General features: G+C 42.4%; 1 protein-coding gene across 1 annotated transcript in view; it reads left to right on the plus strand.

Annotated features, from left to right (window-relative positions):
- Positions 1 to 24,037, plus strand: part of MTUS1 (microtubule associated scaffold protein 1) — a gene marked incomplete at its 5' end in the record, with an annotated part of 94,404 nt that overhangs the window by 8,086 nt on the left and 62,281 nt on the right. Inside the window, one exon of the mRNA XM_081084728.1 lies at positions 17,276 to 17,437. Coding sequence (XP_080940854.1) covers positions 17,276 to 17,437 — 162 coding nt within the window. The remainder of the gene's footprint in view (positions 1 to 17,275; positions 17,438 to 24,037) is intronic.

A 24,037-nucleotide genomic window follows, 5' to 3' on the forward strand; every position in this document is an offset into this window, starting at 1 on the left:
TTTTATTAACCTGTATAAACAAGCATGATAACTAAGTTGTACATTCAGAGTTTTCAACCTGAGTTAAACACGAAATTATATTTTACTTGGTGGTTTCCCATATATAAATGGGGAAAAAAATTTAATGTAACCAGATGCTGTATGGGTTTTCAGTGAAAGACTTGATTATGCTGTGTTATGTTTTTAAAAAGTTCACAGCAGCTCACTTGTTTGGATGCTCACAGTACATGGAGCGGTGTTTGCTGTAGGGACAGGAAACTTAATCACCGCAGAGTGAAAAGTAGAACAGAACCCAGGAGCAGAAACAATGTGCCCTCAGATCACCGAGAGCATGTTGCCATTCGCTGTACAATGACGTGTTTGTGTATTAGAAAATCGAAACCAAATGGACATCCTCTGTACTCATACAAAGTTACTGCACTGAAAGGTAAGCGGCAGGAATGTTCCAGCTGACCTGGGGTTTCAATGACTCCTTTCAGAGGACGAAGCCGAAAACCAGGCCTGGAGTTCAAATAGCCACTTTCTCGAAGCGGTAAAGTGAGTATGAGAAAGAATTGGAATTAAGCACCATGAAGCTCTTCCGTTGGGGAAAACCAGGGCATTTATACGAAAGCAGATTATAAGGGATTATAACAAAGCAAATCACAAGTGCCTGTTGCTTCTTTGGAAGTATGTGTGTGTTTTAACCACTCAAATAGGATGAGATAGTGGGGGAAACTATTTTTAATAATAATTATAATGCCAATGATAGCAGCTCACGCTTCTTAAATGCTTACCAAGTTCCAGGCTCTGTCTTAATCATCTCACCTACAAATTCATTTAATCCTCACCACAGTTTTGTGAGGCTTATCCCCATTTTACAGATGAGGAAACCATCACAGAGAAGTTAAACAATTTGTCCAAGTTATGCAGCTAGAAAGTGGCAGAGGTGGGATTCAGCTCAGGCCATGGGCTCTGCATCCATACTCTTAACCCTCACGGTGTAGCCTAAGAAACTCTGTTATGCCCGGCCGGCATGGCTCAGTGGTTGAGCATTGACCTATGAACCAGGAGGTCACAGTTTGATTCCTGGTCAGGGCACATGCCCTGGTTGCAGGCTCGATCCCCAATGTGGGGTGTGCAGGAGGCAGCTTGATCAATGATTCTCTCTCTCATTGATGTTTCTGTCTCTCTTTCCCCCTCCCTTCCTCTCTGAAATCAATAAAAATATATTTTAAGAAAACAAAAAAGAAACACCATTAGGATGGCCATGAGTTTCGGTCAATTAGAATTCTTCTGCCCAGCTGAATGGTTTAGATCCTGTGGCGTTTCTCTTTTCAGGCCTTTGGCTTAAAATCTAAATCCGTTTATCATGATGTAAATGATTTTACACGGTTATTGCACATTAATGCCACACGGTAGGCACTTCATGATCGATTCAGGCATTTTTCAGAGACACGTCTGCCAGCACTTTCAGGGGTGATCCCAGGTTGTAGATGATAAATGTGTATGTTCCTTCTGATAGACCTGCAGCTCCCCTCCCAGGGACCAGCCTGAGCCAGGCAGGACGAGGGAAATTGTACGGAATGCACTCCCTTCCCTGTGGGTCCTTTACCCTGCCCGGGAGGGCTGATGCATGCGGATGCAGCAAGCACAGAGGATGCAGCAACCACAGAGCGCCACAGGGCTGGGTGGGTGTGGAAGAGGCCCCTGTGTCCTCTAGGATTCTGGGGAAAAGAAGAATGAATGTTCAGGGACCCGCCTTATTATGCCAGAGTCTAAAGAAAGGCCTCAGGAAAGAGCTGGTCTTTAGTTTTGTTCTAGAGAAAGAGAAATAACATTTCAAAAGAATATACCTTTGTTTTAATTCAGTCTCTTGTGGGTTAATAGGATAAATTCCTCTCAAACAGGAGTACATCCCACCTGTAATGACTTGCCTGTCCTGTAGGTTTCTCTTCTTTCACACTAAGTGGTTTCCTTCTTAGCTGCTTTTCTGTATGTAAACTGATTTCTGTGTATTTAGTGTTAAAGGGAATTGAAATCGTTTCCATTTATTGTATATCATTTTAGCCTTTTCTAGGCAAGAGTTTGAGAGACAGAGAACAAGCAAAATTACGAGGAATGGATTCACATGCTCACATAAATTCATTATTAAAAACCAGGAATGATCACCTCATACTTATTCTAAATGCTAACTTTAATGTGTTGCTCCTAGATGTTTCTATATTTGTATGCAATTAAAACACTTATTTTTTAAAAAAATATATATTTTATTGATTTTTACAGAGAGGAAGGGAGAGGGATAGAGAGTTTGAAACATCGATCAGCTGCCTCCTGCACACCCCCCACTGGGGATGTGCCCGCAACCAAGGTACATGCCCTTGACCAGAATCGAACCCGGGACCCCTCAGTCCGTAGGCCGACGCTGTATCCACAGAGCCAAACCGGTCAGGGCTAAAACACTTCTTAAAGAATATATCTCAAGGTTTCTTGCCATAAAAAATAACCGTGGTGATGTGTTTTGAGTGCTAATGAGGTGCCAAGCCCTGTGCTAAGCTTTCCAAATGCATCATTTTATTTAATTCTTACCGCTCAGGAGGTGCGGATACTATGATTACCCCCTCTCTACAAATGAAGGCCTTGAGGTTTCGGAAGCTTATGTAACTTGCCCCAAGGTGCCTAGTTGTAATTGGTGGGGAAAGAGACAGACCAGGCAGTCTGTCCTGAGGTCTCTGCTCTTCACCTCAATTGTGCACATGCAGAGGGAGGGCCCTTCCACACCCTCATTCCTTTAACAAGCAGCAGCCGAGCCTGCTGTGCTGGGAGCCGCTGGAGGTGCTGGGAAGGAGGCAAATTCTTGCCCTTGCAGAGCTTGAATTCTAGTAAGGTGAGTCAGAACACCAACCAAAACGATGTTTAGTGTGTAAGGTGGTGGTAAGTGATGAGGAGAAAGACAGCAGTGACGGGCGTTAGATGTTTAAATAGGGTCGTCAAGGAAGTCCTCACTGAGCAGGTGACATTGGAGCCAACCCCCAAAGGAGGAGGAGGAGGGACACACTTGGGTGTCAGATGGAAGGACTTTGCCGGCAGAGGGAACAGCAAGTGCAAAGTCGAGGTGAGGCAGTATGGGTGGTGCTTGCGGATGCTGAGCTGAGCTGACCAGCATGTGAGGTGGGGGCTGGGGAGTGGGGAGGAGGCCTACCAAGCAGCACCCTGTAGGCACGTGGCAGACAGGCGTGTTCTCTTCCTTACTGACGTGATCACTGGAATTCTTTATGGTTTTGCAAGCATTCTTACAATTCTTCTCACTTGGCAAGTACTTCTGGGGAAGATTGCTTTATGGAGTGACTCAAACTGTGCTTACTATGTCATCACATAGTCTTATTTTTCTGCACCCATGCTCTTAACTTTCACGCTGTAGTCTTATTTTTCCATTCAAGAAACGTTTTGGGTGTCTGTTATGTGCTGGACAGTCAACTGGATTCTGAGGGTACAAACACAGTTAATGCCCTTTTAATGAGCTCACTAGTTGGAGGGTGAGGTGAAAGAGATATTTAAGCCAATCATTTGAATTCAGACTCTTCAGTCTTCAAAACCCAGCTGAACTCCTGGCCTCTGTGGTACTTTGCATTTATCATTCTCTACTGTAATTATTTTCTTACATGTCTGCCCTCTACAAAACTGTGAGCTCCATGAGGATGGAGTCCAGGTCTTAGTTATTTTTATATTTCCCAGTGCTCAGCGCAGCAGGTGTTTACAAATGTTGACGGGCTTGATCGGAGTGGAGACTTGTATAAAGTTCTGTGTGTTCACAGTAAAGGGAAGCCCAGTAACTCAGCCTCAGGGAAGACTGGAGAAGAGCCGTGACGTTCGAACTGGCCTTGGAATGTTCCTGCAGGAGTTGGCGAGGCATAAAAGGTTGCTGGCATTCCCAGGGGTGCAAATTAGATTTATGAAAGAATATGGTGTGTCTGGGGAGTCATCATGCCTTGAGCAAACCGTGTGTTGGGATAAATGATAGGTGAGCCCCAAGGGAGGTGAAGGCAGAGTGGTTCTAATAGTCTGGACACAAGCTTGTAAGAATCATACCAGTATTTGGGAATCGAAAGCAGATGAAAATATTAGAAGATGTTTTGGAGAAAGAGGGCCCGTGAGTGGTGAATCACCCTAAGTGTTTCCTCAGTTTGCTCGTTCCTGTGACCATGAAGTGAAATAGGTTTCCCCTAATAGAGTAGCAAGAAGAGGCGACCAGGAGAAGGATGGTTTAGTTTGAGTCATGTTACATTGCAGAGACTGAAGACTGCGAAGCACCTCAAAGACTGTGTTCACGTTGGAGGTTTAAGACAGTAAGACTGTGTGCAGTGGTTCCCAGCCTTCTGGCCCTTTAAATACAGTTCCTCATGCTGTGACCCAACCATAAAATTATTTTCGTTGCTACTTCATAAATGTTGCTACTCTTATGAATCGTAATGTAAATATCTGATATGCAGGATGGTCTTAGGCGACCCCTGTGACCCACAGCTTGAGAACTGCTGGTGTAGAGGGTCAGGAAGCCTCTGGGGAAAGAGCTGATGAAGATAGGAGCTGGGATGACTGACAGCCAGGCCACGGGACGGTCAGAATGTGTCCAGTGCACCGGTAAGCGAAGAAGGGAAGGCAGCAGTGTGTAGACACACTAGTGACTAGTAGATCCACTTGGAGATGAAGCAGCGGTTTTAAGAGTGAAGATTCAGAGTAGCAGCTGTGGATAATGGGCTGGGCAGGTTCTTCTTTCTCGTGTTTTGCAACATGCTTCTATGAGGTTAGGTGATTCTTTCAAGTGAATTTGTGCAAATTTTATGGATTTGCTTACTTTTGTAAGCTTCTAAAAGGAAATAAACTTAAGATGATGATCCACTTGGAATCTCAATGACCTCATTGTTCAAAGCTCGTGAACCTGGGCTTCTAATGAGCCAGGAGGCTCCTCACGTGCCTTCCTTGTTTTTGTTAGGAATTCTCCGGGCGAGTGCCAGGTGAGCTCATTCCCTACCGGGCAAAAACATGTGCTGATGAACAAACATCTGAAGACCCATGTTCATCTTCTTTGTATGGTGGCTCCAGACAGGATGCAGCCCCTCTAAATCTTAGCTGTGTTGCACCCGTAGTTGCAGGACCCATGTTCCCAGGCCTGTGACTAACGAAGTTATTTTTGCTTAATCTCCACCCGAAGCAGCAGACTCTTGTGAACACGCTTGCAGAGGCAGGTCCTGACAGTGTCGCCGTGAACGCTATGCTGCCAGCAATGGAAGGCATCATGAGAACCTGGCTTTATGGGATGCTCTTGTTTCTCTGTCAAATCACGGCCCTCTTTAGACTTGCTATGTTTTGTTGTGACTCACTTGTACTAACTGTTGTGACTTTGTCTTTTGAGTTTACTCTTGAATTTAGGCCAATGGTGATGGCAATGCAGAGTGCGGTTTCTTGCACCCTACTTCCAGAGTATTGCCTTGGAGTGTGGAATATTGAAGTCACATTTTGCAATATGTAAATGTGGGGTGTTACTGAAATGTTATGTTCTTGAAGATAATTCATTCAACAGTTTGATAGTGTATACTGTACAAGTCTTACTACAGACCCTGAGGAATCGTGAGATGGGTAAGATATGGGTCCTGCCCTCAAGATCATATCAGTAAATAGGGGAAATGACAAGTTTGTCCCTCATTACATATTTCCCTATAATACTAAAAAAAAAAAAAAAAAAAAAGCTATAGGATTTCAGAAGAAAGTAGATTCCCAATACCAAAGTTTGCTTAAATTCTTTCTTGTTATAATATAAGCAATTCTATACCATAAATAAAGGCACACCCTTACAGATGTAAGCACCAGTCTTGGTTTAGTGTTGATGCTCTCTGCTGTTTAATTTTTGCCACTGAGACCCCAGGAATAAAAATAAGAAGGATACATATGGATCTGGGTATTTTTTAGGACTTGGCTGGTGCACTGGGGAGTAGAAATGAAGGGGCAGTTGGGGTTCAGAATATAGAAAATGAAGTTTGAGGAAGTCAGTACAGATGCGTGGAAATAGGGAGGAGGGCAGGTGGGCAATTAGGACCCAGTGCATTGGTGTTCTGGCGGTCAACATAAAGAAGAAAGCGGTCCAGGTGGAGCTCAGGCTGGTCCATGGCAAGAAGGGAGCATGGCGCATTGTCCCCAGCAAGGTGAATCTTATTCTACCCCTCTTGTATCTTGGATTTAGCTAGTCAATTTGGATAGCTCATCAGGTTTCCACTGCCCTCTTTCCAGTAGGTGATTTAAAAAGTATACTAGGAGTACTTTAAGTGACTAGTAGGAAGAAGAAAAATCACCCTCGGTCTCATCTTATCATAATCTATGGCTATTCAGTGCTTTTCTTTTTGCATATTCCCATGCACACATGCTTACATATATTTAATGGGGATAAACAGTTCCTGGTATTTTTGAGTGCTCTTATCTAATAGACAGTAGGCACCTGATTAGTTGATTGAATTTACCTTTTTTCCTCAATTCTTAAATCCTTGTATATTCTTGGTAACATGATTTTAAATGGCTGTATAATATTTCATCTTGTGAACGTGCTATGATTTATTTCTTCAGACTTCTTTACACATTGGGTTGTTTCCAGTATTTTTCAGTGTATTCAACAGCTCTACCAGGAAGAACTTTGTAATAAGTAGATAAGCAGGTCAGGTAAATACCTTCCTTTTGGTAGAATCAGAGGGTTAGCATTTTAAAGCTCTTGATACAAGTCGCCAAATGAACCTTTGGAAGCAGCATGCAAGTCTGTGCTCCTGCTCTGAGCATGTGAGGATTTCCCAACACCTACATACAGATTTTGACATTTCTAACACCCTTGTCAAATATTCCCTCTTTAGGAAAAGTGTAAACTGGTATCTTATTTTAATTGGAATATGCTAGGTACTCAAATATTTATTGAATAAATGCAGATCCTATGGTCAGAGTGCTGAGGTACAGAAGTGAATATAAGATCAAAACATGCCCTTCTTGGAGGTACATTCTGGTAGGAGTGACAGACCATGTACACACAATGAAGTATATAGGATGTTTGATAGTGTAAAGTTCTAAAGAGAGATGAAAAATACTAACATCAAGAAAGGGAATGTGCTGTGTTGGGGTGTGTAGGAGAAGAGAGGAGGGAAGGGGGAGAAATGTTGGTTAGTGTGGCCAGGGAAAGGTGGCTTTTGAGTAAAGGCTCGAGGGAGCCACCCATATGAGTGTCGGGGTAAAGAGATACCAGTCTCAGAGGAAAGACCCTGAGGTGGAGTTTGACTCATGTGCACTGGGAACAGCAGGGAATGAAGGGAGGAAAAGTGAGGTAGGGGATGAGGGTGGATAAGCAGTGGAGAGCTAGAACAGCTAGAGTTTTGAAAATCATGAGGACTTGGGCTTTTAACCAAATTGACTTACATTTTCACCAGATCACTCTGATAGCTGTGTTGAGAGGACATTGAATTGGGGTGAGGACTGGATCAGTGCAATCAGAGAGGAGGTGTTGCTATAATCATGGTAGGAAATTGTGGCTTCTTTGACCAGGGTTGTGGTGTGTGTGTGTGTGTGGGTGGGTGGCGGGGGGGGGGGGCTGGTCAGGTTCTAGATACGAGTGTTGAAAGTAAGGCCAACAGAGATTTGCTAAGATGAAATTCGAGGGTGAGAGCAAAGGAGAGGAGTCAGAGATGACGACACACATTTTGGTGTGAACAGTGGGAGGATGCTGTTGCCATTTACTGAGAAGGGGGTGGATGATGGAGACATAGATGTTGGAAGGTAGATATCAGGAACTCGGTTATAGAGAAACTAAGTTGAGATGAGTAATAGATTATAGGAGTGAAGGTGTAGAGTAGAAAGTGGATATAGAAGTACACAGAAGAAATCCGGCCTTAGGGATATAAATTTGGGATCCATTAACATTTAGATGTTATTTAAAGCCACTGGGTTGGATGAAATCGCCAAGAGAGTAAATATAGAAAGAACGTATCAAAAGCACCCCTGGGGACCTCCCTGGAGTACTACAAAGTCTCCCTGGAGTACTCCCAAGCTTTAAAGGGCTAGGGAAATGAGGAAGAATTAATTACAAAGGAGTCCAAGAAGGAACAGCGGGGAAGGTAGGCAGGACGTTCATCATGAGTGGTGTTCTGGAAGCCAAGTAAGGGAAGTGTGTTTGAAGGAGAAAGAAGAAATTGACAGCATCGAATGCTGTTGACAGGGGAATGTGGTCATTAAGAACACAATTTGTCTTTTCAAAAATTTTATTGTTCAATTACAGTTGACTTTCATAGTTTCAGGTGTGCAGCATAGTGGTTAGATAATTATATGTTTTATTTTACAAAGTGATCTTGATATTTTCAGTACCTACCTGGCACCATACTTCGTTATTACAATATTGTTGACTACATTCCCCTTGACTATTCTGTAACTACCAATCTGTACTTCTTAATCCCCTCACCCTTTTCACCCAGCAACCAACCCCCCTCCCCTCTGGCAACCATCAGTCTGTTCTCTGTATCCATGAGTCTGTTTTGTTTCTGTTTTGTTTCTCCATTTATTTTGCTCTTTAGATGCCACATATAAACGAAATCATATGGTATTTGTCTTTCCATGTCTGACTTATTTCACCGAGCATAATACCCTCTCGGTTCATCCAGGCTCTCGCAAATGGGAAGATTTCATGAAGAACACAATTTGGGTTAAACCAGAAGGTTGTGTGTGTCGAGAGGCAGGCAGTTCCAGACTTGGTGATTCAATCATGTCATCTTTCTGTCCTTCCACTCCTTCTGCCTCAGCATGTTGCTTTCGTCGGTGACTTTTCAGTTAAAGTATGGTCGCTAAGAGTTCCACGTGTTAAGTGCTCCTGCTACCGTGTCCAGAGGCTGAGAGCAAAGGACGAGAGCTCCCTCCTGACATGCTCGGCTCCATATATCAGGGAGGAAAGACCTTACTCAGCACCTCATCCCCTAGTGCTCGTAGCTTGAAGTCTTATTGGCACAGGTCGGATCACATGGTCACCCCTAACTTGAAGAAAGGTGGGGGACACAAGTATTTGGCTTTTTAGACCTTTCTATAGAATGTGAGCAATGGAAATGGGGATTAGGAATGACAGTTGGGGAGTCAGGAAAGATGTTAGATACAATCAGATTAACTTAAAAGTATAATGTATTGACTATTTTTATCTACCCTTTAGCTTAGAGCTTTTGCTCACTTATATTTTGGGGCAGATGATTCTTTTTTGTTGGTTTGATCTCATCTGTTGTCCTTTGTCCTGTATTTTACTCTATGCCCTTTTATTTCGCATATGGTGGTGGTGTTTTTGTAAATTTCCCATTTTTATAGTGTCAAATGCATCTTTTCCTTTAATACTTCCTTTGTTTTTATGCTTAACAAGACCTTTACTGAAAAGGAAGACTGGTCTATACTTAATTACTATGCTTAATTTTTATGTTTTAAACCCAATTCAAATGTTTTTTTTGATAGTGAGCACTAGTAGTTAATAGTCATACACTACTTACTTTGGACCAGGGGCTGTTTTAAGCATTTAAAAAATATGAACTCATTTAACTCTCACAAGAACCTATGAAGTACCAGTATAGTTACCCCCACACCCCTCACTGGGGATCAAGCCTGAAACCCAGGCATGTGCCCTGACCAGGAATCGAACTGTGACCTCCTGGTTCATAGGTTGATGCTCAACCACGGTGGCTCTAGATTTTTGACTTTTAATCCCTATACCACACTGCTTCTCCAATTTTAACCTTTTAAAATGCAAATATCTTAATACCACAAATGTCTTCACTGATTTGAAATACCCCCCCTTATCCTTTTCTGAATTTTTATATTTCTGGGACTTATACACCAGTTTATTAATCTGTCAGTATAGTTTTATGCCAATAGTACACTTTTACTAGTTTATATTCTATAATAACTAATAGCACAAGTTCTTTCACCTAATTTTTAAACTTTTTTTTATTGTGGTAAGATATATATTACATAACACTTGCCATTTTAACCATTTTTAAGTGTACAGTGCAGTGGTATTTAAGTACATTCACATTGTTGTACAGCCATCACCACCATCCCATCTCCAAAACTTCATCTTCCCCAACTGAAACTCTGTCCGTCAAACACCGCCTCCCCATTCTCCCTTTCTTTCAGCCCCTGACAACCACAGTTCTGTTTTCTGGCTCTATGAATTTGACTACTCTGGGTACATCATATAAGAGGAATCATACAATATTTGTTCTTTTGTGTCTGGCTTATTTCACTAACCATAGTATCTTCAAGGATCTTCCATATTGTAGCATGTGTCAGAATTTCCTTTTCTTTTAAGGCTGATCAAAATTTCATTGTATGTATGTGCTTCTCCATTCATCTGTCAGTGGACACTTGGGTTGCTTGCACATTTTGGCTATTGTGAATAATCCTATGAGACATAGGTAAACAAATATCTCTTGAAGATGCTGCTTCCGGTTATTTTGGGTCTATACCCAGAGGTGGAATTGCTGGGTCATATGGTAGCTCTATTTTAATTTTTTGAGAAACCACCCTACTATTTTCCACAGCAACTGTACCATTTTACTCTTCTACCAGCAAAGCACAGAGTTCCAATTTCTCCAAATCCTCACCGACACTTGTTATTTCCTGTTTTGTTTTTATACTGGCCATCCTAATAGGTGTGAGGTGGCATCTTCTTGTGGTTTTGATTTATATTTCATTAAGAATGACTAATGACATTGAACATCTTTTCACGTGCTTGTTGGCCATTGTATACCTTCTTTGGAGAAAGGTCCATTCAAGTCTTTGGCCCATTCTTAAAATCAGATTGTTTAATTGTTGAGTTATAGTCCTTGCCATTACTTTTATGTTCCAGAAATTTTTGGCCATCCGTAACTTATTGTAGACTAATTTAAATTGTCTTAAAAAATTCTCATTACGTCTAATCTATAAATAAGAAATGCTTTTACAGAAAAAGGGAGCTTTTGTAAAAGGGCCAAATGTTGTTTTTTAAAATGTTCTAAGAAATACCTTTCTCTGGGTAATTTATGAAGATTTTCATGTGCGATTTTTATCAAATGATTCTTTTTTTGAAAAAAAATTTTGCCCAATTCCTCCTTTAAAAGCAATCACATGTAAATTTAGATTGGAATGGCATTCAATTAATATCTTAATTCAGGGAAGAATTAACATGTATTTTCACTAACACAAATCTTTTATGCTCCTCAGTTTTGTAATTTCTCATAATACTAGCACTTTTTGATGATTTATTTATAGAAATAAGATCTTTTCTAATTTTTTTCTGGTATATTGGAAAACTGTTGTATAGTATTTATTTTGTAAGCATAATATCAGGTTTATTTAAACAGTTTTTTGACAATGCTCTACCACTGAAGATAAATTTTTAACATATACGTTAGTGTTAATAAGAGAATTTGGTCCTTTTGGCTTGAGAGTAAACTTGGAGCCACAGTTTTGAGTTGGTATAAATTATTTATCCCATATATTATTGTTATTTTTTTATCCCTTCGGGCAGGCTTAGTTTAATCCAGGGGTCCTCAAACTACGGCCCGCGGGCCACATGCAAATACAAATATTGTATTTGTTCCCGTTTTGTTTTTTTACTTCAAAATAAGATATGTGCAGTGTGCATAGGAATTTGTTCATAGTCTTTTTAAAAACTATAGTCTGGCCCTCCAATGGTCTGAGGGACAGTGAACTGGCCCCCTGTTTAAAAAGTTTGAGGACCCCTGGTTTAATCTATATATATAAAAGCCTAAGCAACCGGCCGACTGACTGACCGGCTTACAGGCCAGTAGCTATGATCCACACTGACCACCAGGGGGCAGATGCTCAACACAGGAGCTGCCCAATAGCAACTTTGCAGAGTGCCCTCTTGCACTCTGGGACCCCTCGAGGGATGTCAGACTGCTGGTTTTGGCCCGATCCCCGCAGACCAGGATGAGGGACCCCACCTGTGCATGGATCTGTACATCAGGCCTCTAGTTTATAATAATAATTTCTAGTTACTGTAGATAATTACACCCAAGGTCCCTTTCTCTATAGAGTTGTGTTTAAAGAAGCCAATTTTCATTATCGCTATAAACAGATTCTCTCTTTTTCTGTTGTTGGTATTTTAACTACTTTTGTTTGTTTATTTGGCATTTTCTGGTTCTGACTCTAGTAGTTAATGGCCCTGCTACTTGCTTTCCTTATTGCTATTCATTATATTTTACATAACAATACAATAATTTGTATTTTAATATATACATATACACATATGTATTTTTTAATAGGTCGTTCATATAGTACTGACCTCGGCAGTCTCCTTTTCGCTGTCTAGTTAAAATTTGCATGGCCCAAGCCCTGGCAGTGCATTGGCCTCCTAAGCTGTCTCCTTGATTTCCCATGCTTCCCTGCAGTCAGTTCTGCACAGTGCTATCACGTGACCAAGTTCAGAAGCAAATGCTAAGAAAGCTGCAGTGCCCCTGCCTCTCCATCTTCCCTCCAGTCCCCACCGCCAGCCATTAAGGTCTGAAGTTTTTAGCCTGCAAACTGTCCTCCTCTCCAGCCCATTTCCTTTTTCTTCCCCAAGATACCTGTGCTCCTACTAAGCAATGCAAGTCACAGAACAAAATATTTTAATGTGATGCGATACAGTGTATTCTCTAGTATGTAATTTTTGTGGAAAACATTTGGTAGTGATTTCTATAGTAAGATGTCAGGCGTTCCTAGCATCCTCCCTATACATTCGTGCTTTGCCATTACATACAGTTACCATACTATGTAAGCAAGTAATACCTGTGTAACACAACTCCATATATGAATCCGTTGTCCAGATTTTTATTAAGATGATCTGTGTCTTCTAACATAGGGAATATAGTAGTCAAGTTTTTTTTTTAATTAAAACTCATGAATTTTATCAAATGTAAAAAGCAGCCAGCCATTCTTTTTAGTGCCGAATGGCCTCGTGAAAAACGTACTCGTGCTGACTTCCTTCCTGTCTCGCTGGGAGTGCAGAGATGAGGACTTGCTTTGACTGGTCGGTGTTTCTGTGGCTTTGGAAACCTCTCAGGGTAGTGTGTTTTGTGAGGAGTGTGGGACCCACCTTCTTTCCCAGGCCTTTCCTTAAAGAATGGAGGAGGGCAAACGGGGCTGAGCGATTCCGGTGCGAACCTGTGCAGGCCCTGGGAGCCTTCCCCGAGAGCATGAGTCATTTGTAAGTGTCGGAACAAAGGAGGACCATTTAGAAGTTTATTCTTTAGCTTTAATTTCTAGTCCCAGGAAACACATCATTATGGTATCATAAAGAATTTTCCATCATAGCCATAGAAAAACATCAATTTTAGGTGCTGGTTTCTTCAATTTGTTTCTTTTTCTTAGTAAAATTAAAAGAATTAAAGAATACATAAAGCTTACAGATGTGTAGGAATAAAAATAATTATAGAGTCTACTTTATATTAAGCATTTATCCATTTTAAGCTTTCTTGGTTTCGTTGTTTTGTCTCAAGCATCTTTTAAAAGGGGGGTAGGGCAGGTCAGAGGAACGATAACTGGGGAGTACGCTTGCTTCTGGTGCCAGGCTGTGTGTTGGAATCACGGTACACTGAGGAATGTATGTGAACCTCAATCCTTTGGGAACAATGCTGTGAAACATTCCTTTCTGAAAAATAAGTTGATTTTTCTAAACTTGTTGAGTCTTGATTGCATGTGGCTGCGGCCCAAGAGTTTTCATATGTAGCTTGCCCAGCCTTGTTCATTGGTTTCGATGATATGACTCATCAGAATGATTTTGCTTAAAGGGCAGCGATTTGATGAATTTATATTCTAAAAACCTGTTTTTCTATACCTCCAATATCAAGTCAAACTTGTGGCTAGCTGCAAATGTAAAAATCAAATGGACATTTGAATATCTGTTACTTGCTAATCATCATAAGGAATGTAAAGAAAAATGTCTCCTTTTATTTAGCTAATAGGCTGTAGTCTCTTAACAAAGGACAAATAAATTTGGTTAAGTGTTTAATGCTTCAGTGTAGATGATGAGATTACTAAAATTTATTTACTCTTGCCTTTAAAGGAAATTTTAATAGTTTTATTACTATCACCATTGTAATTCTATATTTATAATTATAAATGCCTGATTTAGGTATAATTGACAAAGTTGTAAGATATGTAAAGTGTACATTGTGGTGATTGTATGTATGTATACATTATGGAAGGGTTCCCACCATCAAATTAACACATCCACCTCATATATTTATCTTTTGTGTGTGTGTGTGTGTGTGAACATTGAAGTTCTGCTCTCTTAGCAGTTTTTTAAAACTTATCTTTATTGTGGAAAGTATTGCAGATGTCTCCTCCTTATTTTCCCCATTGACCCCCTCCACCCCACACTCATCCCTCCCAGGCCTTCACTGCACAATTGTCTGTGTTACATGGGCTGTGCATATATGCATATAAGTTCCCTGGTTAATCTCTTCCCCATCCAACCTTCCTTCTGAGATTCGACAATTCTCTGCTTCTATGTCTCTGGATCTATTTTGTTCATTGTTTATTTTGTTCATTAGATTCCACATATGAGTGAGATCATTTGATACTTTTCTTTCTCTTACTGGGTTATCTTGCTTAGCATAATACTCTCCAGGTCCCTCCATGCTGTCTTAAAAAGTAAGAGATCCTTTTTTGTTTTGTTTTGTTGTTTTTTTTGCAGCTGCATAGTATTCCATGGTGTAAATGTACCGTAGCTTTTTTGGTATACTCATCTACTGATGTGCACTTGGGCTGTTTCCAGCTCTTACCTATAGCAAATCTCAATTATCAACCTTAGGTGTTATCAGCCTTAGTCACCATGTTTTACATTAGCACCTCAGACATTACTCAATCGATAACTGAAAGTTTGTCCCCTTTACGCACCTCTCCCTACTTCCCATACCTAACTCTTGGCCTGAAAAAAAAAATTAATTCAACAAACATATATTAAGTCCCACTCTATGCTATCCATTTTGCTGGGCCCTGAGGGACAGAATGGAGTAAGATGCTCTTCCCATTCTCAGGGAAACTAGTCCAGAGACATAGTAAATAGACGCTGTGATAGAAGCAACATAAAGGGAGGTGTGGCCCACTGCACACACAAAGAGGTCCTGATTCTTCCCAGTGCTTCTCACACATCATGTGTATTTGAATCGCCTGGGGATCTTGTTAAAATGGAGATGGTGATTCACAGATCTGGGGTGGCGCTGCCAAGGATTTAAAAGCACCGTCTCTTGGCTTTGTATTCAGCAGACAAGATAGAGGACTAGATGGAAAGGAGGCCATTTCGTTCACAAATATGGTCTTACACAGAAGAATAGAGTGGCCCAGGGAGGTAGAAATGAGGGTGGAAGCACGGCAAAGCATAAGGGGGAAGAAGTTGGTAGGAATCAACCTGATTCAGCCTCTAAAATGAAATATTCATTGAGAGGATTGAAAATAATATCCCGTAGCTAATGGGGAAATGGAGCTTTTTAAATTGGGTCATGAGCATAGTTCTCATGTTCAGGAGGTCCATGTTATGGGCTTGGGAAGGATAGGAGGACAGGACGTGTGGTGCCTAACACAGTTGTTTAGGCAAAATATCAGGTTAGTAAGGATTGTAGGACTTGGATGGAGAGGACGAAGACTGTTTTGAAAAGAAAGGATGTTCCTAGTGAATTAGAATAGTAAAATCCTGGTGTCGAGAGAAGAGTAGGTTGGTTGCCCGTACAGAGAACAGTGCAGGGGTGAGGCTGGAGGCAGGGAGAACTTTAATTTGGGCGACTTCAAACGCCAGACCTAAGGAGAGTCAGCTCCTTTTCCTCCATTAAGATGAGATTTGGCAGGCAAACGCACAGGGACAAAGCAGTGAGCGTTACTTTTCAGACGAAGTTCTTTTCTCTCTGTTGGCACCATCAGTAATATGTGACTATCATTTTCCTCCAAGGCAGCGGTTCTCAACCTGTGGGTCGCGACCCCTTTGGCGGTCGAACGACCCTTTCACAGGGGTCGCCTAAGACCATCCTGCATATCAGATATTTACATTACGATTCATAACAGTAGCAACATTACAGTTATGGAGTAGCAACGAAAATAATTTTATGGTTGGGTCACAACAGGAGGAACTGTATTTAAAGGGCCAGGAGGTTGAGAACCACTGCTCTAAGGTCTTTTCATTTTCTTGGCATTCTTCAGGATGTGATACTTTTAGCATTGAGAGACTTGGTGCTAGAATATATGGTAATCTGGGGGAGGGAGGGGAGGTGATTCCAACGTTTTGAGGCCGGGGGGGAAAAAGGAGAACTAGACTTAAATGAGCATAAGTAGGTAGGAGGTTATCTGTCCAAATGGAATCATTCAGCAAGGAATTGGAAATGTGAGAGGCATTGGGGTTCAGGAGGAGGTTAGGGCTGCAAGTGCGCATTTGGGGTTCATTCGTACAGGGCAGGGTTAGAGTAAAGTGAATAAAATAGACTCTGCAAGAGAGATGGGTAGGAAGAAAGCCGTGAGCGAAGGCTTGAACTTGGGAAATGCCGACCTTCAGACAGCCACTGTGAGACAATGTGATTTCAAAGATGCCAGAGAATTTGAGGCATATATATTTTGTTGATAAATGGAAACAATTTGCTGCAAGAAAGAGAAGTTTGAGTGGAGATCATTTAAGTTGGCAAATCAGGAGTAAAGGTGAAAAGTTAAGAGGAAAAAAGAATACTGCTGGTAATATAGCACCACCTGGTGTTAGACATTAGGTATTTTTTAAGTGAAGTTTTTTTTTTCTTCATCAGATGCATTTATTTTCCCCTTTCTGTTTGGTTGTTCTAAATTTTTCATGTGTTTTTTGTTTTTTTGTTTTTTAATATGGAAGCCTCGTGCATGAATGGGCTAATTTGTTTATTTTTCAGTTAACAGCATGGGGGGGGGGAGCCATATCAATTTGTTTATTCTTTGATTTTAATTTTGCCAAAAGCTTCTATCTCACATGGCTCTTTCTGATCTACCACTGTGTCACAGAACACATGAGTTAATTTCATGAGGTTCCCTGGTTACAGCCAGCCTGCTTGCCTCACCATCATCTCTGCTCGTCTGCTTCTAATAAATCAGCAATACATAAGTCTAGGTGAAGACTTCACCTAAAGTTACATGATTAGGAATAGTCATTTTACGTTGTCAGTCAGTTGTTAGTGCAGGAGGTTGCGTTTATAAGCTTAAAACTTTCAAAATGAGTAGCAGTAGAAACTTTTTTCTTTTTTTCTTACCCCTCAAGGAAAACCTACATCTTTGAAAACTGCACAGCCGTCTTGGGTGAATTTGCCTCGACCGCTTCCGAAGTCCAACGCATCCCTGAAAAGCTCTGCGCTCCGTCGGACAGGCAGCCCCTCCTCCATCGCCAGCACCCACAGCGACCTGAACGCTTACAGCAGCAATTGTGAGTCGGTCATATGTCAATCATCCTTTGGGGGTTGTTGAAACGGACGTTATATGAAAAACCAGTGCCCTGCAAATCATCATTAGGCTTTTGGTCTCTGTGATTTACGAGAACATATGCTTGCTGCTTCTTCCTCTCTCAATTTTTCCCCCCTTTTTTTTGCTCTGAAAGTTTGGCAGGGAAAATGTTCTTTCAACAACATACTCTTTTGATGAATGTGCTATGAACCATTGAAATATTGGTGTTAATGGGACCTGGTATTTTTTATAATAGGGATTCTAAAGTGTGTCATTTGAAGTGATAGTGTTTTTTGGTTTGTTTAAGGAAAGAAAGCAAGCTAGGGGGCCATTGGAACCCAACTGGGAACCAGGAAAAAGAAAACTTCAGCTCCATTTATTTTGTAAAAGACCACATTTTGTGGATGTGTGCTTTAGAATCTTTGGATGCTGGATTCAGTGCAATATGACTAGTATATTAGAATTTCAAGCCTACTTTTACGTAATTTAAATTCAGGAGGATATGTTTAATGTTGCTAATGTGAATTCTGCTTTCTGTGTATAAAAAGGGTGAATTAATTGAGTGCTCCCTTTCATTCAAAAGGTGTGTTTGGTCTTGGTACTTCTTTGCTCGTTTAAATTTTCTCACAAAGTTAGTTAATTTGAACAATTTAGGAGTGCCTGGCTGTGCGCAGGCATCATGACAGATGCAATGAGAGGTACAGGTTATAAAAGAATGGCACTTCTCTAAAAGGAGATGAGAAGAAGGAAGATATGTACATGGATAACTAGAATAGCAGATGAAACCAGATGTCTGGTTGTGGGGGGAGGAGGGGCGTTCTTTAAGGAGGGATCAATTTCTTCTTTCTGGTGAGGGGTCAGGGACAAAGCAGAGTCATGGGTAGCGGAGCATATTACAGGGTTACCATACACTAGTTCATTTTTTCTCTCTCAAATAATTTCTATTGTAATTGATTATATATATAAGGTAATTCAGGCTCGGAGAGGTTGTCACCGGGCCAGGGGCACTCAGCCAGCATGTGAACAGAGTGAGGACGCGCTCGTGGAGGATGTGGCATTGAATTAATGAGCGCGTTTCCGAGAGCTCGCTTCGCAGCAGTAGCTCGTCTGGTGTTAGGAAGGAGCGGGATACCAGAACTCTAGGAACGCCGGAACGTGTTACTTACACTGGAACGGGATTCCTCTCTGCTTATTGTCTGGACTTGACGTTGTAGCATGGAATCAGAGGGGCTCGCACGGAGCAGGGAATTAGGCATTTGGAAAGGTGATTCGCACATGTGTTATGTCAAGGCCATTGCGCTTGCCACTTCCTCTGTGTGCAACGCGAATGTTAACAATCAGCAGCATCAGCAGCGTGCTCCCGGGGGACCCCGCGACGCCGGAATCTGTGACACTGGAGGCAGACGCTCTGTCGTGTCACCACCCAGCCTTTCCCATTGACAGCCATGTTGACATGGCCACCGGTTCCGTGGCGAGTCTGACACTCCTGAGGAGGGTGTACAATGCTTTTGTCCTCTCCTTTTTGTCTTGTAACAAAGGGCTTTTCCCTCCACCCACCGAGCCTGCCGAGCGGCGATGTGTCCCTGCTGCAGAGTAAGCGTCCAGATCACTGAGTCTCTTTCTCAGTGGGATTTGCTGGCTGGTCTGATCTGTTCTGTGCGGTGCCCTGCAGCTCACAGATACCGCCCCCCAATTCCAATTCACTAAGAGCAGGCATGAAGGATACGGGAGCGAACATGGCTGCAGCTTTTCCTGCCTGAGCTTGCTCTGACCCATTTAAATGACTGTACCAGGAGGATTTCGCAGTTGCACAGAAACGGATATCTCTTCCAACATCTTTATCAATTCGACACTCACCCCGCCGGCCGGCTCAGAGAGGCACTACGATGCGACGCTACTGGCACTGCTGGTGCTGGGATCCTACAGCCTTTGTGTGGCTCCTTTGTTAGCCTCGCTCACGGGGCACAGAAGTACGTCGGTGATTTCTGGTTTGATTCTTCTCTTTGTAAGCATGCTTTCAGTTTTATTCAGTACATCGATCTAGCACCTCTCGCTGTTTTTGTAACTTGTATCTTAGTTGCAGTGTTTCTCGGACATATTTTAAGTTGTCATTGATTCCGTCCAGAACCAATTTTATTGTATATTGTGTGTGTTTCCGAACTCCATATAAATCAGCAGCACCGTCGATGTTCTTGGCACACGGAATTACTTCATTTTCAAAGGTTATCTGATGGTCTCCTTTCCAGTTAAATAGCTAGCGGATTTTGGGTGTGTAGCTGATAGTTGTATGAGTATAAAAATATGTTTGTACAATTAAAATGAAAACACATCTTTATGTTACTCATTATATTTAAAAAATACTAAAGCTGTGCACTTTTTGAAGATTACCTTAAAACATAAATCATTTTGAGCTGAGGTTTTCCTATTCTGATGGTGATGGGTCATGTTGGGAAGTCAGCTACTGGCCAGTGTTTGGTTCGTATTGGGCGGAGTATTGGAACCCCTTTAAAGAACACTTCCTTGGCTTTGTCTGCTCATTTCTTTGTGATGTGACAATGTCAGTGGCATCATTTAAGAACTCCTGAGACCACAGTGCTGTTGTAAAATTAGCCTCTGGTTCTGGCTACGTTGAAATCCTATGGAAATAGCATTGCCAAGTTTTAAAGTGACTGTGTCAAGATATCTAAGATAGTAAAGCTCTGTTATTTGAGGGTTTTAGCAGGGTTGTTTTTTTAAAATATTCTTTTAAGCATAGAAAAGATTAAAGTTATGATATACAGTTTTCTTTTGGATATTAGCATAAAACATTGCATGGTAGCTTCTAGGTCAGATGTGCTCACTTATAGAGATTAAACACCTTAAGCTCTTCCAGAACCAGATAGCTGAAGTCCAGTTTTTTAAAAAAATATATATATTTTTTTGTTGATTTCAGAGAGCAAGGGAGAGGAAGAGAGAGATAGAAACATCAATGATGACAGAGAATCACTGATTGGCTGCCTCCTGCACGCCCCCTCGTGAGGATCGAGCCCACAGCCAGGCATGTGCCCTGGTTCATAGGTAGACACTCAACCACTGAGCCACGCCGGCCGGGCTAACGTCCAGTTTTTGAGATCACTGAATAAAAATAAACGATCTCTGCAGGTCTTGACAGAGGGGAAGGTTTGGGGACCACGGTGCCAAAGCAGAAGGGAGTCTTTGGAAGGTCTAATTTCACCACATTAGCCAATATGAAGTCCCAGGGCTTCTCTCTCCTTCCATTTTGGCCACAAAAAACATGTGTATTTTTGAGAGGCAGATGGTGAGAGGAAACATAAGAGACGCACACCAAAGCTATTTTCACTCTCTTGGAAAGAGGAGAACAGGAGGAGGCTGACGAAAGAAATGGAACCTTTTCCTTCACCTGCATGGCCAGCCCCGGCCCAGGCGCTGTGATGCGCAGAAAAGGTTCATTCAGCTCAGGCTCCTCTTAGTTCTCCTGTGAACTGGTGTGAGGCTGGACAGCCTTCCACTGTCTGAGCCCCAGCGTTCTCACCTGGTGAGTGGGCGGGGAGGGCCCGGCACCGGCATTTTCTTCATTACAATATGCCCCTCAGGCTCTGTGCCCTCTCGCGGTCCGGGAGCCCTCAGGGGATGTCTGGCTGAGAGTGTCTAATCTTTTTTTTTTTTAAATATATTTTATTGATTTTTTACAGAGAGGAAGGGAGAGAGATAGAGAGTTAGAAACATCAATGAGAGAGAAACATCGATCAGCTGCCTCCTGCACACTCCCTACTGGGGAAGTGCCCGCAACCCAGGTACATGCCCTTGACCGGAATCGAACCTGGGACCCTTCAGTCCGCAGGCCGACGCTCTATCCACTGAGCCAAACCGGTTATGGCAAGAGAGTGTCTAATCTTTTGGAAGGAGGTGCTTGCAGTTGCTGAAGCGAGGAAGCTGGCAGAGAGGAGGAGGGGTCTGGTTTGCCCTCAGTCGCTTCCTCATTGCAGGGTGACAAGTGGGAGGTGGCTCACGGCCAGCCCTGGTCAGTTGGAAAGAATCAGCTGAAGAAACAGTGTTGACAGTTTTTCAGGCTGCTTCCAGGTTCAGAGCACAAGTCTGTGTTTGACTAGTGATGTCTGCCAAGGGGCAGGAAGGGCTGACAGGCTGAATATGTGTGTGTGTGTGTGTGTGTGTGTGTATTCTGGTCCTATATTACAGGTATGCTTAATCCTTAATGTGTGTCTAAATGGACTATTAAGTAAGAAAACACTATTATCCCGACTGCTGTTAATTTCGTTTTTTGTTCTTTTAACGATTTTCCAGGGTGTATCTGAGACATTCTTGCTGTCACAGAGTGGAGTGGTTTTGCTTTTGGGATCTGAAAGCTTAGACTTCAGTAGTGATTTGATTTCAAGCCAGGTGAGCAGATGATCTGGCGCAGTGGGGCGTGTTAAGCGGATTCCCCCCCAAAATTCAAGAAACGAACAGAATGTTGGCTCTTGTGTGTCTACACATACTTTAACAAGCAAAACCCATACTAATTTTGGCTAGATGCTAAACGGAGCATGAAATGCAGTTTGCAAATACAAGTCTGGAGCCGTGAGAAGCCCCCGTCTCGCCCAGGAAAGCCACCGCCTCTGCCTGGGCTTCTCCGAGAATCTCTCCTCATTGTCTCCTTAGCTCTGCCATCTCTCTCCCTCTCTCCTTGCCCCTCTTCCTTCTTCCCTCCCTGCCTTCCTCCTCCCTTCCTATCCCCAATCCCCCTCCCTCCTCCCTCCCTCCATCCCTCTCCCTTTTCACTTGAACTGCATTTTGACCTTGAGGAAATGAATACTAAGGATTTCAGAGAATCTATTATCCTGGCATAATTGATACAGCTAAGACCAAGGATAGAAACAGGACAGGGGCAATTTTAAGCTGCATCCTAGGGGAGCACAGGTGGACTTTCACATAGGGATTCTACAGGCCAGCTGTCATTATGTGGTCATGGCCGGGGCCCCTGGAGCACCATGTTTAGAATTCTGAGGAGGGGTTTGGTCTCAGTGGGACTGAGCACCATGACCAGTTAGTGGGGGCCCATGACAGCTTAAGGACTGACTGTTTCCACACCTGATAGTCAGTCCCACTCATTAGACATAGAGAGGTGGAGTGATTCAGGGCAGCCAGGTAATGGCCAAGTCAGGACCGGAACTCGCTTCTTATAGACTAGAGGCCTGGTGCATGAGATTTGTGCACTCAGGGAGAGGGGGTCCCTCAGTCCCTGTGCCCTCTCACAGTCTGGGAGCCCTTAGGGGCTGTCTGAATGCCAGCTTAGGCCCGCTCCCCATGACAGACATCCTCAATGCTGCCTTGGAGGTGGGAGAGGCTCCCGCCACCACCGCCGCTGCTCTTGCCAGCCATGAGCCCGGCTTCTGACCCCTGTAGGAGAGCACTGACCACCAGGGGGCAGCTCCTGCATTGAGCGTCTGCCCCCTGGTGGTTAGTGCACGTCATAGCAACCGGTCGTTCCATCGTTCAGTCGATTTGCATATTAGCCTTTTATTATATAGGATTCCACCATTCATTGAAACCATTATGCTTCTCGTATTACATTGGAACTTTTGGTGCTGAAGGATGTATGATTTGGATATAATAACACTGGACAAGAGACAATTTAGCTATCACCCGGATACCAACTAGCTGCGGGGTAGGACCGCCAGAGGGCAGGAGAAATACTTACATGGCACCATGCCTCCTAGTGAAGTGTGTCCTTCAAGTTGAAGTTTATTAACAGTGGGCCAGCTTAAAGGAGAGTTTGGAGAGAATTGAGGGTCAGATGTGTCAGTGTTGGCCATAAAAGTATGTGCAACTCAGCACAGTTTGTCCCCCATTAGTAAAGTGGGGAAGAGGCAAGGTGGGAAGTGTGTGCAATAGATGATCTTAGAGTGTGTGTGTTTGTGTGTATCTATATATGTATGTATGTTACAGATAAGTGTAAACGTGTGTGTTTGTATCTGGATCAGAAATGTTGTCCTTGAAATGTGGATTTTGACTCTCACGTGTTAACAAAGTTGCTGATAGATCTGGACTGGATCCAGTGATCATTATAACAATGCTGAACCCGAAGAGTGGCAGTGAGCTTGTTTTCAGGGGAACACCTCCTGTTCTGTGTGACAGAGAGCCAAGCGACACGGGGATTTTTCCTCAGGAGAAATGTGTCTTGTGCTGTAGTGAGAAATCCTTTTATTGAGTTCTTTGGAAACTAAAGATCTTTGTGCTTAAAGCCTAGTAATGCAAAGTGTGAATTTAGGACCATATGAATTTATATTCAGTATGTAAACTCAGTTCAACGTTTCAAAATCTGAATAGGTGTTTTTTTGCTGCTGAATATATTTGAGAAATGTTTCAAGAGAAGTAAGACTAGGTGGGCACACAGTGCAATGTACAGATTGTATCATAGAAATCTGCACCTGAAACATACGTGATCCTATTAACCAATGTCACCCCAAAAAATTTAATTAAAAAAAAAGAAAGACTAAAATGCAGATTGTTGTAATACATGTCTAAGACTGTAATAACATCATTTATTTCCTTTCTTGGATTTTGATTTAGCAAAGGCTGAAAT

This window comes from Myotis nattereri, assembly GCF_964212035.1.
Source record: "Myotis nattereri genome assembly, chromosome: 2".
Classification (NCBI taxonomy): domain Eukaryota; kingdom Metazoa; phylum Chordata; class Mammalia; order Chiroptera; family Vespertilionidae; genus Myotis; species Myotis nattereri.